Source organism: Petaurus breviceps, unplaced genomic scaffold, assembly GCF_028583685.1.
Source record: "Petaurus breviceps papuanus isolate PSGF00001 unplaced genomic scaffold, PetGlider_PUasm1.0 90466, whole genome shotgun sequence".
Lineage (NCBI taxonomy): Eukaryota > Metazoa > Chordata > Mammalia > Diprotodontia > Petauridae > Petaurus > Petaurus breviceps.
The window spans coordinates 288,341-308,457 of record NW_027187260.1 but is presented as its reverse complement, the minus strand read 5'-3'; the positions used below and the strand labels follow the sequence as shown (position 1 = coordinate 308,457).

The window sequence follows — 20,117 nt, the reverse complement described above, 5'->3', positions numbered from 1 at the left end:
CCTACTTATTCTATCTCCAGAACTTTGAAATTTGCTCTCCTCAAATCTAGGATACATGTCACACTATAACCAACTCCTTTATTATGAAAATTAAGATCAAGGATCAGTTTTCCATCTTAAGGAAGGAGCATCATTTCTACACTAGCAACTGGTTCCTCTTCTTTGATGTCCTCTCTTTTTTTTTTTTTGGGAGAGGGAAAGGCAAGGCAATTGGAGCTAAGTGACTTGCCCAAGGTCACACAGCTAGTAAGTGTGTTGAGTGTCTGAGGTCATATTTGAACTCAGATCCTCTTGACTCCAGGGCTGGTGCTCTATATTCACTGCACCACCTAGCTGCCCCATCATCCTCTAACTCTTAAAAAACAAATTATTATTAAGGTAGTTCAAGAAATTATTAGCTGCTGTTATTTCTGGGAGGAAACATTTCATATAAAAATGTTTTTTCCAGGGAAGCCTGTGACCTGTTTCTCAAATTATGGGAAATAAGGATTTAAGACAGAAGGTGAATTTGCAGTAGTAATACCAAAAAAAGAAAGAGACCTTTGATGTTTTTTTAAATGTATAGAAAAGGAGAAGGGGCACAGACAAGCAGGATGGTTTTGAAAGTAACCTGATGACTTTGTTACATGTTTCTGGAAAAAAAGCCAGCTGTGTAAATAGAATGGAGAGGAAAATTTCATGCACAGTTCTCTTTTTATGTTCTACTTTATATATGAAAATACTTGAGTTTTTTAGTAATTAAGTTCAGAATTTTTAAAAAGGAGTAATTTTTTTTTAAAGCAGTACAAATTTATTTAAGATGATACAGCTAACAAGTTGTTGGTTAGATCTAGGAGAATGGCAATAATAGTTTAATTTATATATGGTACTATGTTAAGGTTTTATTTAAAAACACAGAATATACAGTACTAAATACGGCTCTATAGCCAAAATTAATTTAGGGCAATGACCCTCAAAGTGTGGTGTAAGTATTCCTTGGGAGTTCCAGAGTATCTTTCAGGGTCTATAATTTTGATCTATAAGGTCAAAACTATTTTCATAATAATGTTAACATGTTTTAATTTTGAATAGGGTAAATATCAATAGATATAATCCACATAAACAAAAACTCAATGGAGGGTCTTCAATAATTTTTTTAAGAGTGTAAAGGAACAGTGGAACCAAAAAGTTTGAGAACTATTGATTCAGAGTAGAGGTTACTAATCCAATTAGAATCTTTACTCAATAAAATAATTAAGTAATTTAAATATCAAATAAGAGATGATGACCTTTTTTTTTAAAAAAAGGTCCTTACCTGATGGTCCTGAATCTTCCTTCCCACAACTCGAAAAGTGTTATTACCCGTATGGTGATATATATGAACTCTGCTGAAGCCAGTTGAGCCACCAGCCGGCACCCATTTCTTATTGGCATCATCATAAACCATCACTGCAGCTCTTGCTTGGCAGATACTCTGTTCACTGGAAGAATAAAATTCAGATATTTAATATTTATAAAACAGTTGATACAAAGTTACAGAAAAGAGAATACAGGATTGTAAACCTGCTCAAGGAAGGAACCCAGATTTTATCAAGGTCACTGATGAAAATTGAAAGTGATTTGTCCTACAAAATTTAATTATCTAATTCATTTACCAAACTGAATGCAAAAAAAATTTTTATATTATTTATACATGTATTTAACTGTATATGAAAGCTAATGTTATTTTCAGAAAATCTGTTTTACTGCATTTTCTTCCTTTCATACTTAATGGCACATGAAGCACTAAAAGGTCCAAGGTCAAGAAGTAAAAATGGAAGAATGAGCAAAAAAAAAAATCCAATCATAAAGCAGTAGCACATTATCAAGGATAATAAAGAGGCAGATACAAAAGAAGAAAATAATTACAAAACATCTACAAGAAAAGCTTCAAAGAAAAGTACAGCTTAGGCACAATTTAAAATTGAATTCCTGGGCAGCTAGGTGGTGCAGTGAGTAGTAGATCACCAGCCCTGGAGTCAGGAGGACCTGAGTTCAAATCCTGCCTCAGACACTTAACACAAAAAACTAGCTGTGTGACCTTGGGAAAGTCACTTAACCCCAATTGCCCTCCAAAAAGCAAAAAATAAAATAAAATTGAATTCCCAGAAGAAATAAAAGCTAGAATTTAATGAGCTAAGAAATTATTTCATATTATGAGAATGCCAATGGAGAAAGTCAAAATAGAAATGAGAACTTTAGAAGAAAAATTTGGAAAGAAAATAAAGGCTTGGTGAAAAAGGAATAAAACCTTAGACAAGCACTGAATTTCTAAAAATTAGAATAGGCCAAATAGAACTCACTGACTCCATGACACAAGAAGAAATATTAAAGAAAAGTTAAAAGATTGAAGAAATACAGAAAAGTACAAGGAATCTCACAGCAAAAAACTGACCAGGCAAACAGATCAAGGAGAGAGAATTTAAGAAATGGCAGGCCTACCTGAAAGATATGACCAAAGAAGAGCCTAGACTTAATATTCCAAAAAAATTCATAAATGAAGACTACCCAGTACTCTTGGAACCAGAGTACAAAGTGAGAACAGAGAGATTCCATGAGTGATTTCCTGAAAGAAATTCTAAAATGAAAACCCTCAAGAACATCAGGGCCAACATTTGAAGCTTCCAGGTCAAAGGAAAAATACTGAAGGCAGCTAGAAAGAATTCAAGTTCCAAAAAGCAAAAGTCAAGATTGCACAGGATACAACAGTCACCACTACATAAGGCGGAAAGCTTGGAATATGATATTCCACAAAACAAAATATATAAACTTACAACCCTATGGGATGAGGATGCAAAGAGAACATTTTATATTTTAATCAAATTTCTGATTTCAAAAAAATATGAGGGCAAATAAAAACTCTAAAATACAAACACAACATTCAAAAAATAAAAGCTAAATATGAGAGAGCAATCATTAGGAACTAAACAAGAATAAACTGTATACAATCTAATTTAAAGAGATGATACATGTGTCCCTGAAGAACCATGTCATCATCAAGGGTCAAAGAGAGTGTCTATTGAGAGACTAGAAATGTTTTGTTTCTTTTTTAATGTAATAATGATCTTTTTTTTTTAATGTAATGGAAAACTTACTGGTTAAATGAAAAGAAGGATAGGGTAAATTAATCTCACATAATTTGGGTGAGGAAATCAAGTGACACTTGAACCTCACTGTAATCCAAATTGGTGAAAAGATGGAACAATACACAACACGCTGTTGGATACACTTCACTCAAATGAGGGAGGGTGGAAGGGAGTAGAATTAGGCCTAAGGAAAAACTCTAAGCACTAAGGGTAGATCACAAGGAGTAATTTGAGGTGGGAATTTAGCTGGGACTTTTAAAAAGCCAGAGAAACCATGAGGGGAAAATGGTCTATGATGAGAAACCATTTACAAAGCATGACATTGCAAAAGGATTCCTAGTGGCTTTTTCAGAAAAATCAATGCTGATTAATGATATCTACACACATTTACACTGCATCTCTGTTTTTTACATAAGAAGAAATGGTGAGAGTGGTTAATTATTTGCTCACACAGCTACTGAGGGTCAGGACAAATTCTTGTATTCAATGCCACCAATTCAGGCCATGCTTTTTAAAAAAAGCCTGGTTTTTAAACTACTTGCCAAATGCAACCCTAGGAGATGTCAGTGCCATGCCTCCACCTTTTCCCCAAGTTAAGGAAAATACAATCAGAGTGACTCTTTTTTGTGCTATTTCTCAAGGTTTCCATAAATACATTCGGATAACTAGAAAATTTGCTCACATTAACCATTTCCTAAGCACAACCTAAAATGGCTGGAATTTTTTTTTTCTTGAATTGGTTCTATAACATGCTTGTACCTACAGTGAAAATACAGAACGCTGAAAAAACAGAGGAAGGAGAACTGGCATCTGCTAATATTTTTTAACATTTTCCTGCCTAGAATCATACTTATCTACCCTAGAAACCCTTTCATTATTAAAAATAAAGAATGCTGAGAAGGATGCTATTTATTGACATTTTTTTAAAAAACTGATCACATAGACATCATAAATTTTAGTTTTCCTAATAATTTTAAATATGAAATTACTTGTACATCAAACATTAAAATTTAATCCTTTAAGAAGAAATGTAAAGTTAAATTTTAAAAAATCAAAGTTAATTGCTGGTAAGAAATAAAGCAATAGTTTGCAGAATAACAAATCACAGCAAAAGGAGACTTAATTTTTAGGATGATGAGACTTGACTATGTTTTTAAGAGCAGAGAGTCAATGAAGGTACAAGGGGGGATGACAGAAAAAAATGAGGTCATAGGAAATGGAAGGGCACTGAATAAATGGCACAGGTGAAAAGGTTAGTTAACAAGGGAGAAAGCTGAGGCTAAATGAGGGCAGTGAAGATCAGAGGAATGGAAATGAAGCAGGATATGGATCTTAGATTAAGCGCTGAAAGGGAATTCAAAGATCATAACTTTCATAGTCAAACATTTTTTAAGCACCTACTAAGTTCCAGGTGCTGTGCTAAACACTGGAGATACAAAAATAGGCAAAAGATTATTTCTTGCCCTCAATGAATTCAGAATTGAATAGGGGAGACTATAAGCAAACAGATATGCACAAACAAGCTGCAATAATACAGGATAAAGAAATAATTAACAGATAAGGGTACTATAATTAAGAGGAGTTGGGAAAGACTTCCTATAAAAGATGGGATTTTAGTTGGGACTTAAAAGGAAGTCAGGGAAGGCAGCAAGCAGTGATGAAAAGAAGGAGCATTTCAGGCATGGAGGACAGCCAAAGAAAAATTCCAGAGCCAAGAGATGGAGAGTCTCATTCAAGAAAGAAAACAGTACTAAGACTGTGGTGAGGAGTAAAGTGTAACAAGACTGGAAAGGTAGGCGGGTACTAGGTTACAAAGACCTTTGAATTCTAGGGGATTTTGTAGTTGATCCAAGAGGCAACAGGGAGCTACTGGAGTTTAGTTTAGGTTTTTTGTTTGTTTGTTTTTTGGGGAGGGAGGTTTGACATGGTCAGACCGGCACTTCAGTGATTAGGAAAATCATTTTGGGGGCTGAATGGAGGATTGATTAGAGTGAGGACAGATTTGAGGCAGGAAGAACCAACAGCATGCTACTGCAATAGTCGAGGCATGAGGTGATAAGGGCCTGTACCACAGGGGTGACAGTGTCAGAGAGAGAATGGGATGCACTCCAGAGATGGTGCACAGTTCGTGAAGTTGGCAAGCCTTAGCAACAGACTAGATATGGAGGGTGAGAGACAGTGAGCAGTTGAGGATGATACTTAGGTTGTAAGTCTGAGAGAATGAAAAGATGGTGTTGCTCCAGACAAAGGAAGTTTGGGAGGAAGGATAACAGTTTGGGGGGTAAAAATACTGAGTTTTATCTAATAGACAGTTGGAGAAGCTAGACTGGAAATCAGCAGAAAGGTTAGGGCCAGATAAGGAGATTCAAGAATCATTAGTATAAAAATGGGAATTAAGTCCACAGGAGCCAATGTTATCACCAAATGAGGTAGCAGAGAAGAAGAGAGGAAGGCCCAGGACTGAACGTTATGGAATACCTACAGTAGTTAAGGGGTGTGATCTGGAAGAGCATAAAGCAAAGAAGAGTAAGAAGTGGTTAAATGGGAAAGAAGAAAACCAGGAGAGAGTGCTATCCCTAAAACCTAAAGGCAAAAGATTATCAAGAAGAAGGGGGTGATCAAGTGTCATAGGCTGCAGAGAGGTCAAGGAAAATGAAGGATGTAGTTAAATGGTTTATCCCAAGTCACATGGCTAGTATCAGAGGTAAGATGAAGAACTGAACAATGCAAGGGCAAAGGGCAAAAGGGAGAGAGCAGGTGAGAAAGAAAATGAAATTGGGAAAGAATAGAGAATTGTGCCAGGTGGTGTATCGAGAGGTAGAGTGAAGACAAGAGAATAAAGGAATATACCAGTAGGAAGAGGCTTATGCCTAAGGCATTGAGTCTGAAAGACGATGATTAGGGGACTAGGAAACTGTCCTATGGGAGGTGACTGTTACCTTTAGTGAAGGGGAATAAAAATCAAGTAGACATGTATGAGTAATGAACAAGTTCATATTATTAACTAGAACAAAGGTCATATTAAAAATGTGGATATCCCCACAATCTAATTATAGTATCACAGAATCAAAGCTAGAGGGAATTTTAGGAATTATCTGTTTCAAACCCTTTGGTTGACAAATGAGGTCCAGGGAGATTAAAGGCCTTGACTGAGTTCACATATGTAGCACATGGCAGAGGAATGATTCAAACTCGGGGCCTATGTCTCCCAAGTTCAAAACGTGTTATACTGCTCCACACTGCTTCCTACCTGCTTTTCAAGAGAAATGTTCTTCCTTGATTTCCTGTTCTGCTTGGTGAAGGGAAGGTGGAAATAAATGTAATGAAAGTCTCCTTAATCTAGTCCTTCCTCAGATTTAATTCTCCCCTTAATCTCCCATCTGCCTAAAGACATTAAAAAGAGAATCACATGACAGCAGAAGTGTGACATATCCAGGATACAAAGGAAGTTGGGATAAAAATAGAGTCCATGTTAAGAAAACACCAGCAGGGGCATCTAGGTGGCACAGTGAATAGAGCACCTGCCCTGGAGTCCGGAGACCTGAGTTCAAATCTGATTCAGACACGAGACACTTAACTAGCAGTATGACCTTGGGAAAGTCACTTAACCTCAATTGCCTTGTCCCCTCAAAAAAAATTTAAAGAAAAACACTGACAGTATAAGGAAGAGTCAGATTTTAAAGGACTCTGAATGTCAGGGCTTTAGATGTGGTGTGATTATGACTGTAAACAGTATGGAAGATGAACTGAAGTGGGAAGAACCTTGAAGCAGGAAGACCAATTAAGAGGCTATTGTAATAATCTAGGCAAGAACAAAAGGGTTGATGAGCTCAGTGGTAGGGAGGAGGTGTCAGATGGAAGAAACATTGTAGGCATGCAAACAAAAATGTCTAACAATTGACTGGATATGTGGTGTGAAGAAGAGTGAATGATCAAGGCCACTAAGGCCACCAACCTAGAAGTCAGAAAGGTACCTTTAATAGAAAAAAGGAAGTTTGCAAGAGGTATAGGCCTTACTGAAAATTAATGTTTAAAACAGAATTTGTTAAGATATCTCTAGGATAAATAGTTTGGAATATCAAATAGGCAACTGCTGACATGCTGATATATGACTGAAAATTGAAGAGAGACTGATGTTAAATATAGATCTAGGAATAATTAGCATAGAGGTAACAGTTAAATCCATGAGTTAATAATAAGATCACCCCAAGGAGGTGTAGAGAGAGAAGAATAGGGAGTCTAGAACAAAGCCTTGAAACAAACCAACAACTAGGGGTATGTGATATGGATGATGCACCAGTATGATGAACTGGCCAGAAAATCAGGAGAGGTTAGACAAGTTGGAAGGAGAACAAGCAGGAGAAACTTGTTCCCAACAAGCCCAGGGGAAAAGATAGTATATGAAAGAAGGTGACAAACTGCCACACCAAATGCAACAGACAGGTTAAAAACAATAAGAACTGTGGAAAGTTCAGTAAATTTGGCCATCCAGAAATCAATGGTAACTTTAAGGAACGCAATTGCAGTTCAATTATGAAGTCAGAAGTCAGTTTGCAAAGGGTCAAGGGGCAAATGAGAGGAGACAAAGTAGAAGCAACAAGTATAGGCAGCTTTTTCAAGTTTGGTTTGACTTGAGTTTGGTTGAGAGAAAGAAGGTATTTAGATAACACGTGAGAGGATGCTATAGATGGGTTAAGATTTCTCAAAGATGGTGAAACTTGGGTATATCTGAAAATAAGAGAGAAAGAACCATTAGATGGAATCAAGGGCACACATACAGGGACTGGCCTTTGCTAGCTAGAAGATGAGCCACTTCACTGATAGAGATTGGTACAAAGTAAGAATGGAAGAATGATAAGAGAGAAGAGGGAGCTCATGCTAAATAGCCTATTTTCTAAGTAAAGTATCATGGTCCTGAGTGAAGGCACTACAACCTTGGAAATAGAAAAGAATGGTTTTTTTTTTAAAAAAAGGTTTTGGGGGGAGTGAGACTGCAATTCAATTAGGGAAAATAAAAGAACTTGCCATTTTGCAGTCAGGATTCAGTTAAAGTTAGATAATGTAAAATCACTAGGTCAGGACAGTTGTGTAACATTCATCAACTCCAAAGAGTAGCAGATGAGAAATGGAAGCAGAAGGGAATGATCTTCACTAAGTTTTCAAAAGAGCTGAGTACCAATACAGCAAGGGATAAGCATTTCTAGAGTTGAAAACAGCACAGAATTGAACTGAGTAACAGTTATAACAGAGTTATGACTGAAAGAGGAATGAGAACTCAAAGCAGAAGTAATGAATGGCCTAACAAAGTTGAGGGATTGAGTTACTAGAAGTCTCAGTGAGAACTAAGGATGGGTTGAGGAGTGAAGCATTAAGAGAGAATAAGGTGATGTGTAGGTAAGTAACTTTCACATATAAATATACAAGAATTTATTATTAGGGAATGGAACACTTATGAGTAATGGGGAGGTCGAAAGTATGTCCATCCCTACATGAGGCAGAGGTGGAATGAAGATCATAGGATTTTAAAAGAATGAGAAATTGGTAAGTCATCAAGTTTAAGAGATGTTGAAATATATGTCAAAAGCACAAGGGCAGGAGTTGGGGAGGAAAGGAAGAACTAAGGATCAGTATACAATAGCTATCATAATCTGGGTTGGATAAAAAATTTAGATACTGAGAACTTCAAAAGAACAGAGGTTTTTGGTATTGGTGATGTCTAGGGGTGTGAGTGAAGGCAAAGTCAGTGGTGACAGGGAGGGCCATATGTGATGTCATCAGAAAGGAGGCAGCTCTCTGGGAGAATTAAGAGATGGAAGGAATGTGAGAGAAAGAAGCTGAGAATGAAGACAAGTTTGTTGATCATGGAATGCTTATTTCAGAGAGCAGGGTAGGAGGGGAGAACTGGAATGGAATAGGTGGGGGTAGTTGAAGAAGATCACGATAAAAGAACATAGTTTTCTCCTATGTAGACTGAATATAGGAATAAGGAAAAAATGAAGTGGCGCTAAACTGTTATAGTGGTTGTAGTGGGTAAACTAGAACTAAAGCTCTGAGATCTATATCAATATAATTATAAGTAGTATTTTTCTAGAATTACAGAAATACCAATTGTAGATGTAATAATGAAACATAATCTTGCACAATGCCACATGTAACTAAATCTTAAGAAGTGTATCCAAGAGTTAAACATCCTTCAATGAGCTGGAAGTTCATCTGATCATCCAATTTACTAGCAAGATCTCTCAATTTTCACTGTATAACATCTCTCAAATGTGTCCCCTTCTCTCATCTGACACTGCCACCACCCTGGTACAGGTCCTCATCACTTCAAGCCTGGACCACTGGAATAGCCTACTGGTTTGTCTGCTTGCCACAAGTTTTTCACTTCAGTCCATCCTCTACATGTCAATATAATCTTCCTAAAGCACAGATCCAACCATTTCACTCCACCACCCACCCACTCAATAAACTCTAATGGCTCCCTAACATAACCATTATCAAATACCAAAGTCCTTTATAACCTAGCCCCACCCCTCCAACTTTTACAGGCTTCTTAAACCTCTTGCCCCCATTCCCCATGTATTCTTAAATCCTGTGACAGCCTCCCTGCTGTTACTCAAACAACATATTCCATCTCTTAGGCAGGGCACTTTCACTGGCTGTCTCCTTCCTCATCTTTATCTAATGCCTGAAAGTCAGATAAAGGTAGATACCAAAGGTATATGAGAACTCATACCAGAAGGGTTAGCCCCCTCTAAAGACTCCATACATCCCAATCTTCAAGAAGCTGTAGCATGTGCCATGGCCCAAGCATATGAATACTTGCCCGTGGCAGAATGAGTTGTTGAGAATAATTTGTTCCAAAAGCTATGAAGGAGGCTAAAGCAGGTACTGTGGCACTCTTAGAGCTTGGTCAAGAATCAAAGACACCAACATCCTCCACTGCATCACAGACCTTTGTCAATCATCTTTTGTCCTGCCATTGGACTTCAACCACTCACTAAGAAAGAGTGAAGCTGACCATTTTATTCAATTCTGCTCACTTGAATACAATTTATACGCAAGACATTACCCTGTGATGTGACTGGTCCTCTTCACAAAAAGAAGACCCTAGTACTTGGCATAAAGTCTGACATAATAGGCACTTAATAAATGTTTATTATCAAATTCTACACTATTTCTTTCATAATTATTTTGTCCTTATCTTAGATCCCATTCTTTATTAGATTAAAAAGTTTACTAGGACAGTTGTATACCCAATAGCTATGTCACCTTGTACAGATGATACACACTTAATTAATGTGAGTTGAAATATATAATCCAAGAGGCACACAATATATATGTATTTTTTTCCCCCAATGGCTTTGTGACAGCCATTTTTACTAGTTTTGTGGAGGAAGGTGAAGACTAGAGGCAGTTAAAGAACTGTGACTGAGAGTCCCTATCAAGAAACTGCATTTCAATGATGATCAGTCTTGAGTCATCAAAGACATTTTCACAAAAACCAATCTGTTATAAACTCTTTTCTCAATGTACTTGAATCCGATAACCTTTGAAGGCCCAAATAAAATTCCACATTCTCTCAAAAGCCTTCCTTTCATAGCCCTAAATAGTGATCTGCCAATATCTTGACTTACTACTTTTTCCTGTGCCAAACAACTCAGCATTTATATATTCCTTCTATCTCCCCAACCTTGATAAATGCTCTCACTCTTTCTCTCTTCCTCTCTCCCCCCTCTGGATCTCATAATCATCCCTTGCTCTCTTTTTGTTTCAGAGAGTTAAAGCTATGAGTGATACAATTTTAAGAAGAAGGCATTCTTTGAAGGAAGATTATTTGTAACAGTCTGGTTAAGACTGACATAATGTTTTTGTAATCGTAAGCAAACTAGAAAGCACATGCAAGAAAACAAGTTTTCTTACTCAACTTTTTTTTTTTCATGCTCAGTTTACAGAGGAATTAAAAAGATGATTCATATTCTGAAATTCAAAAGTCAACTTTTTTTAAAATTTGACAAAACTTGATCCTATCAATCCATCAGGACTAAAAGTTTTTTCTTTAGCTCAATTTACACCTACTTCTCCTTCCTCTCTTCTGAATCTGGGTTATAGAAGATCTCCATTTGGTGTTCTGTTAGTCTGGACACTTAATGTTTTAAAACATACCCTTCTGTCTTTCCTGGTTTCAGGTTTATTAGAACAGAGCAAGTTTTTATTTTGTTCTCAGTCATGTCTTGATTTTTGGGGGTTTTCTTGGCAAAGATACCAAAGGGGTTTATTTCCTTCTCCAGCTCATTTTACAGATGAGGAAACTGAGGCAGATGGGGTTAAGTGATTTGCACAGGGCCACGCAGCTAGTAAAAGGTCTGAGGCCAGATTTGAACTCAGAGAGAAGAGTCTTAATTAGAATTGTTTAAATGTGTAATAAGTTTGGGGAGGTAATGGATGCCTCCTCATTGGAAGTCTTGAGGTTGGAAGACGATTTATTGGATGTGTTGTATAGGGGATTCTTACTTAGGTGCGATTGTACTCTTTTAGGTCTCTTCCAATTCTAGAATCATATTTTCTATGACTGCATTTTTAAATTAGCCTTTATTTTTTGTTGAAGTCCTTTAATAAATACCATGCTCAGGAGTTCTCCAGGAACTTCCATTTGCCTCTTTAGCAAAGTTCAGACTCTTCTGCCTGCCATTTAATTCCTTTCATAAACTGGTGTCACTTTATCTCTCCAACCATATCTTTTGTTGTGTCAGTCTCATCCTGGCACAACAAAAAATAACTTTTTTAGCTCAATTATTTTATTTTTCTGCCTCTTTTTCATTAGATTGGCTAAAAAATTATAAATTTTACTAAGTCTTTTCAAATAAGTGTCTTTCTCTAATTTGTAATATCTCTTATGCTTACTGGTTTTCTAATTTTTCAAAACACATACTAAATTCATTATTTTTCTATTTTGTCAATGTAGATTACAATGTACAGATATGATTTTCCACTCTAGGATTGCATTAGCAACACACCATAAGTTCTGGTATGGTTTTAAATCATTATTTTCTTTCACATAATTCTTAATTTTTTCTATGATTTGTTCTTTGACACACTACAGTTTCACTATTAAGTTTCCAATTGGGTCTGTGGGGTTTTTCCTCCCTCAATTGATTATTATTATTTTTATTGCGTAACAGTCTGTAAAGAATGTATTTAATGTCTCTTTTTACATTTGTTTGCAAAATCTCTGTGCACTGATACAGAGTCAATGCATTATGAGATTAATCATACCTCTTTATGAATTTGTTTAGAACTCAAATGATATATACAATTGGCAACATTATGTCAACATGAGGCCATTAAAAAGACACCATGATTGAAGAGATATGAAGTTGATCAATCTCTAAATTCAAAGAATTCAGTCAAAATAGAGCTTTCTTTTGTTAATGAGTTTCCATGTGGTGCACAGAGCATATAAATGCTTTAGTAATCCTACTTAAAGGATGTTAATTGGGTCTTTTAACTCTAGTTTCTCCAGCAATTTGTTCAATTCTTTATTTTCCCTTTTGTTTAGATTTATTATTTAAATTACTCTAAACAAGAACACTGAAATCTTCTGCCACCATTATCTTACAATCTATGTCTTGTGGTTCAATGAATTTCTAATTTATGAATTTAGATGCTAAACTATTTGCAACATATAAGTATTCGTACTGGTTTTTTAAGCATGGTTCCTTTCAGCAATCTTATATTCTAGTTTATACCTTTTTATGTTGTAAATGTTTATTTTTGCTCTGATAGCATAATTCCAACTACTGTTTCTTTTCATTTCCCTGATAAATTATTATTTTTTTAATTTCCAGTCCCTTTAGGTGTGTTTCTTATAAGAAATAGATCAAAGGGCTTTATTTTCTTATCCAATATAAACTCTTACATTTTTGGACTGTTTAATTCATTCACAATTAAGTTTTTAAAAGTTCAGGTTGGGGCGGCTAGGAGGCTGCAGTGAATAGAGCACCTATCAGGAGGTGGTAGAGCCAAGAGGACCCGAGTTCAAATTTGGCTTCAGACACTTAACACTTACTAGCCCTGTGACCTTGGGCAAGTCACTTAACCCCAATCGCCCTGCTTTCCCCCTCCAAAAAGCAAAAACAACAACAAAAAAATACAACAATAAATAAATAAGTTCAGGTTGTTTTCCACCATGTCTCTAATATTTAAGTTTGTCCATGATTAATATTTTCCCCTTCTTCCTCCACTAACACAGTATTTTGCCTCTTCAGTTCTTTTCAGAGTTCTTTCAAGGTAGACAAGACAGAATAAACTCTAGGGCAGTGGAGTAAAAAAACTTGAAAATACTAGGCATGCAAGGGAAGTTCAATCATGTCTCTGGAGTTTACTAGAATAGTCTAGAAACTACTAGAATGAACCTTCTCTTTTTTTAAGAGTGTTGTTTCTCTTGGTTTGAGATGAGATCTCTTATTAATCCCAGCTAAAGAACTCATTCATTCTTGCATGTTTTCTGGTAATTCTAGTTAAAACAACTTCTCTAGTTAATTCTAGTTAAATTCTAGTTCTCTAGTTAATTGTAGTTAAAACAACTTTTTTGGTGGTTTGCTTAGATAAATGGGTTTACAATTTACTCACTCTTCACTATGTGGAACCATCTTTTGTACAACCAGTATTTTTAGTGGGAAGGAGTTAAGATTGCAGTTGTAAACTAAATGCTACCAGGCAGGCAGCTTTCCTTTTTAACCTGTCAAACTCTAGACCAGCAATATTTGAGTAGAACAGACTGACAATTTTAACCTAATACCTATCCTAGAGATAGTAGTGTCTAGCCATAGCTCTTCTCCTGATTAAGGCAGAAATCAGCAGATTTAGATAAGGGTAGAACAGAATCCAGATATCCAGTCTACCCTAAAGCTATGTCCAGACATTTAGTCTTCCTATGTAGACTCACATACCTCAGATCACACCATTATACCTATGAGGAAATATACTTAAAATTCAGAAAACCAAATCATATTTTCTCTTCCCATAGTTAGCCTATTTAAAAGCTATGTTTATGATGTAATAGGATAGTGAGCTAAGCCTGGTATCAGGAAAATCTGAATTCAAATCCAGCCTCAGATGTTTCCTAGCTGTGTGGCCTCAGGCAAATCACTTATTCTGTCTGCCTCAGTTTCCTCCACTGTATGAGAATGATAGTACCTATTTCCCTAGGTTGTTGTAAGGATAAAATGAAATAGTATTTGTAAAACGTTTATCACATAATGAGTATATAATGTTTGTTTCCTTCCTATTATAATCATTGCTGTTTTTCAGAATATACTTAAGATTTTTTTTCCCTTTCAAAAATATTTCATTTTACAAAGACAGCCCCCTCTATGGTAAGTAAGGAATTGAATTATATTTGGTCTGCATCAACTTTCAGCCTTTCAGCACTGTTGACACCAGATAATGCTGGGGGGGTTTTCTAATTTCTTAGACTAGAAAGACAGTATACAAACATGAATCAAGATTCAGCCAACAAATATTTGTTTGGCATTTAATATGCCAAAAATTATTCTAGATATGTATCTGATATGCAAGATAGGAAATATGAAATATTAAAACACACAACTAGAGAGATGTAACATTTATATTCCTTCTGAACTAAATAACAGGACATACTATTAAAGCACATAAAAATTATATGAAATTATTATACTTTCCAAAAAGTACAAGTTATTACATCTTCCTTATCAAGCAACTAACAGAGCTGTACCATGAAAAGTACTAATTACATTTAAATAATCAAGCTACAAATGCACTGTCTACTTATAAAACAAAGATCAGAAACAAAATTCACCATTCATGTAACATTTTTGTAGAGTAATGAAGCTGTTGATTACTAAGGAACACAAGCAACAATTTTCATCCAAACAATGCCATACAATTTACAAGCTTTATTTCTCATATAACAGGCATAGACAAAATAATTTTTTTAATCAACAGGAAAAATTGAAGCACTAATTCTTAAATGAAAACTCTCTCCATTTTGTAGTAAAACTAAAATTTAAGAACAATCCAAATAGCTGTGTAGTTGCCTTATACAAAAGCAATGACTTAACATTGTATCATGGTTTATCTTATATAGTGACTATATTTCCACTATTTTATATTCTATATAATAGTTTTTAAGGTATTCTTCAATAACTAGCAATTATATACAAATAATTTTTTTTGGCAAAAGGGCATATTATGAATGACCAGATTCATATGTAAACTTAAGAACAATTTAAAAGAGATTCTTGAACTCTAGAGACTGGATCTATTCAAAGTTAGACACACACGTCCTTACAATGGAAGGAACAAACCAAGGTCTGCCCAAAGCTATGCATCAGGGCAAAAAGGGATACCAGGTCTAGCAGAGAGAGCCCTGATCTTGTGCAGACAACAAGAACAGGCAGCAACTGGCCACTCCATTACTAAACCACTTGTGGGTCACAGTCCCGGTAGGGACTGAAGGAAAGAAACTAGGAGAAACATCCAGAAAAAGGAGCAGTGGCCAACCACAGACTGTGTATTGAGTAAGGAATAAGCACAGCAGCGACCCTGGAAGTGTAGGAGGGTCTCAGCTGCATTACAACCAAGGCAGGAATCCCAGATCAAAGAGAAACCAGCAGTGTGGTCATTATGAACCTGCAGAAACTGGAAATGTTCATTTGTTTTGATGTTGCAATGTTCTTTTTTTATTTAATTTTTATTTTATTTTTTCTCAATTACATGTAAACAAAACATTTTACCATTCGTTTTTAAAATTTTGAGTTCCAAATTCTCTCAAGAAGGAAAGCAATTTGATATAGATTATACACGTGTAGTCATAGAAAATACTTCTGTATTAGCCACATTGCAAAGGAGATTAAAAAAACAAAACTAACAAAGAAAATTTTAAAAGTATGCTTCAACATGTAGTCATACATCATTGGTTCTTTATCTGTATCTTTGTATTGCTGAGTCATTCACACAATATTGCTGTTACTGTAAACCATGTTCTCCTAGTTCTGCTCATTTCACTTTGCATCAGTTCATGTAAGTCTTCCCAGATTTTTCTCAAAGCATCCTATTTGTCATTTCCTACAGAACATGAGTTTTCCATTGTGATGATCATTTTTGAAAATGGAAAGGAAAAGAAAATAAAAGGAAAATACTAGTGGAAAAATAAAAGGGTGTGAAAATTTAATTTCATATATTCTGGGTTCATAATGGAAAGTAACAGTGGCACAGAAGATTGAGCACCAGACCTGAAGTCAGAAAGATCTCATTTCAAATCTGGCCTTAAGAGACTTACTAGGCACGTGACTGTGGGCAAGTCACCCTGTTTCCTCATCTGTAAAATGAGTTGCAAAAAGGAGTGGCAAACCACTCCAGTATCTTTGCCAAGTAAACACCAAATGGGGTCCAAATGACTTTATAACAATGGAAAGACAATAAAAAAAAAAAAACAAGGAAAAAGTGAGGGAAAGAGGCGACACTTGAGCCTCAATGTCATCTGAAGTGGTCAAGAGAGAACACAGCTGTATGTATAAATATACTTCACCCAAAAGGGAAAGTGGGAGGTGGGCAAGAAAGTAAAAGAGAGGGTAGATTAAGGGAAGGACTAGGCCTAATGAAAAACTCCAAAAGGGAAAAAACAAAAATAAAACACTTAAGAACCTGTGATTGGATTCTGGGTGAGAAAAAGAAAAGAGGGATCAGAAGCAGAAATAGACGGCATCAAGCAGCCTCCTTCCTTCTTTCTCACCACAAGCTTCTTTATGAAGAACAGGGGGGCAACTGATCAGGACTCCTGATGATACATGCTACCTACCTTCCAGACAGAGAGATGATATACCCAGGGTGAGACTTTTTTTTAATCAACAAAAATCTGCCTTCTCTTCCTCCCCTCGTACCCTCTCATTTGAAAAGAAAAACAAAATCTCTGAAGAAAATATGTATCATCAAGCAAAATCAATTTTCACATGTATTTTTGGATATGGCCAATGAAAGAATTTGTTTTGATGCATGTGTTGCAAGGGTTTTGTTTTTCTTTCAAGAGGAAGGGGAGTAGGATGAAGAATAATTTTCATTAGCTGAAAAAATAAAGTTTAGAAAAAGGAGGGTTAAGTGGAATGCAGTTAAGATTAGAAGGGAAGCAGTAACTGGAAAAAAGTCTTTGCAACAAATATCTGATAGAGGTCTCATCTGCAAGATATATAAGGAAGTAATTTACATCTATATAAATGAGAGTCATTATCCAAAAATTGTCAAAAGATATGAAATGGGGGCAACTAGGTGGCGCAGTGAAAAGAGCACTGGCCCTGGAGTCAGGAGGACCTGAGTTCAAATACGGCCTCGGACACTACACACACACACACACACACACACACACACACACACACACACACACACAAAAACTAGCCATGTGACCTTGGGCAAGTCACTTAACCCCAAAGCCCTCCAAAAAGCAAAAAAGAAAAAAAAAAGATATGAACAGTTTTCAAAGTAAGAAATTGAACCTACCAATAGTCAAGCGGAGAAAAAGTGCTCTATACAGCACTAACAATTACAGAAATACAAATTAAAGCAAACCTAAGTAATACCACATACTGCTCAGATTGGCAAAGCTGACAAAAAAAAAGAAAAATAATAATGTCAAGGGGGAGTTATTGGAAATAATGCACATTAAGGCATTGATGGTAGAGCTGTGAATTGGTTTAGTCATTCTAGACAGCAATTTGGAAGCATGCATAAAATGTTTTTGAACTAGTCATTGTTACTAGTCACTCAGATACAGCTACTAAGCCTATATCCCCAAAGAGATCAAAGAAAAAGGAAAAGGATCTATGTATACAAAAATCTTTTACAACTTCTCTTTATGGTAGCAAAGAACTAGAAACTTTAAGGAAAAATATCCCATAAGGCAAATGGGGAATGACTGAACAAATTTTATTATATTATAAATGTAACAGAACATCATTACAACATACATTATGAAGAAAGGGTATTTTCAGAGTAACTTAAGAAGATGTGTATGAATTAATCCAGAGTGAAGTGAGAATAATCAAGACAATTTTTATAAAAACACTGTAAAGAGAAACAACTCTGAAAGACTTAAGAACTCTGATCTATGCAATGGCCAAACAGAAAACTAATGATGAAAAATGCATCCACTCCCTGCAGAACAGCAATGAAACAGAAATACAGAATGGTCATCATGTGAATTTTTTTTGCTTGTCTGCATAATTCTTACACAGGTTTAGTGTGCTTTTCCCCACACGGGGAATAAATGTTAACAAATAAATAAGTGTTAACTTAAAAGCTTAAGGAATGTTTTAAAATAACATAGTAAAAGATATTTCAACAAACCCAAAATATAAATTAAACTATGTATGACTAAATTCTTAATCAATCTGAAAGGATTCTAGTTCCTTTGGTTCACTAGATAAAATGCCATGCAACAAATGTCTTAATGATTGGCTGAAAAAATAACACATCTCTGAGCTTATGTATTCAAGACCTTTCAGAATTGTCCATTCTAACAACAGTTATGGTTGAATCTAAAGAGATGAAGCATTCTTAAGAAGGAACTGAAAGGAATCATAGAGAGAAATGAGTTCCCCTCTTCTTCAACAACCTCCTCACCCACCTCATCCTCAAGACCTTTGTTATTAGAGATCCATCATAACCCATAAGATTGGACCAGATTTGGTCCAGTACCAAAGTCCTCAGAATGATAGTCAGGGCTCAGAAATTACAGAAAACATCAAGCAAAAGCAGCTTCAGGACTCTACGAGGGTACGGACAAATAGAGCCCAGCAGAGAGTTACACATAAGGGAGACATCATCAGAACTCTACAAATGGGTAAAGAAAGATTTCCAGTAAAAAAAAAAAAGCAGTGAATTTAAATCTTTGGTCACATATATTTTTATGTCTGGTCTCACTATCACAAGAGATCTTGTGTGCAAAAGGGCAGAATTTGTGCCCAAATTTAGGAGATGTTTTCTGTAACAACAGTCCTAGCTATACCTACTTAGTAAACACTCTTTCTAAAAGCTGATTGAGTCTAGTGATCATCACTAAGAAGCACACTAGTAGGAGACTTTCTTAACTATATTTATTTTTATGTTAGTTTACAAAATTATAAAATGTTACAAAATGAGATTATGTGTGTAGTATTTACATCTGTATTGTATCCACATACAAAATGTGAAGAGAAAGAATTAAGAGAATTCTTTTTTTTCTTTTAAAGCAATTGGGGTTAAGTAACTTGCTAAAGGTTACACGGCCAGTTATTTTTTGTGGGGGTGCCAAGTATCTGAGGCCAGAACTGATCCCAGGTCACCTCATGCCAGGGCCGGCACTCTTACTGTGCCACTTGGCTGCCCCATTAAGAGAATTCTTAATAAAGAATTAAGAGAAAGAATAATGGGGGGCGGTTAGATGGTGCAGTGAATAGAGCACCGGCCCTGGATTCAGGAAGAACTGAGTTTGAATCAAGCTTCAGACACTTGACACACTTACTAGCCGTGTGACTTTGGGCAAGTCACTTAATCCCAACTGCCCTCCCCCAAAAAAGCAAAAAATAAAAAGAGAAAGAATAATGAAACAAACAAGAATCAGATGTAACACTGTTGGGAAGAACTATAAATTCAATCTGAAACATGGAGTAGGGGAAGGGGAGCAGGAGAACTAATACAAACCTTAAAGATACATGTGCTTATCAAAGTTAAAAATCTTTATTTTCCATATTTCTACTAATGCCTCTAAAATTTAACCCAGCAACTTAATCAAAGCCAACAGATAGCAATCTAACTACTGAAATCTACTGGCCTCAACCCAATAATGTATGATTGTAGTGAGAAAGAAAACAGGGATGGCTAGATGGCGCAGGGAGTAAATCCCCGGCCCTGGAGTCAGGAGTACCTGAGTTCCAATCCAACCTCAGACACTTACACACACACACACACACACACACACACACACACACACACACACACACA

General features: G+C 35.9%; 1 protein-coding gene across 10 annotated transcripts in view; it reads right to left on the bottom strand.

The window, feature by feature from the left end:
• The window catches only part of ENAH (ENAH actin regulator), a 136,200-nt gene that overhangs the window by 79,222 nt on the left and 36,861 nt on the right, over positions 1–20,117 (bottom strand). For all 10 annotated transcript variants that reach the window (XM_069062574.1, XM_069062576.1, XM_069062577.1 and 7 more), the window contains exon 2: positions 1,295–1,460. In XM_069062574.1, coding sequence (XP_068918675.1) covers positions 1,295–1,460 — 166 coding nt within the window. The remainder of the gene's footprint in view (positions 1–1,294; positions 1,461–20,117) is intronic.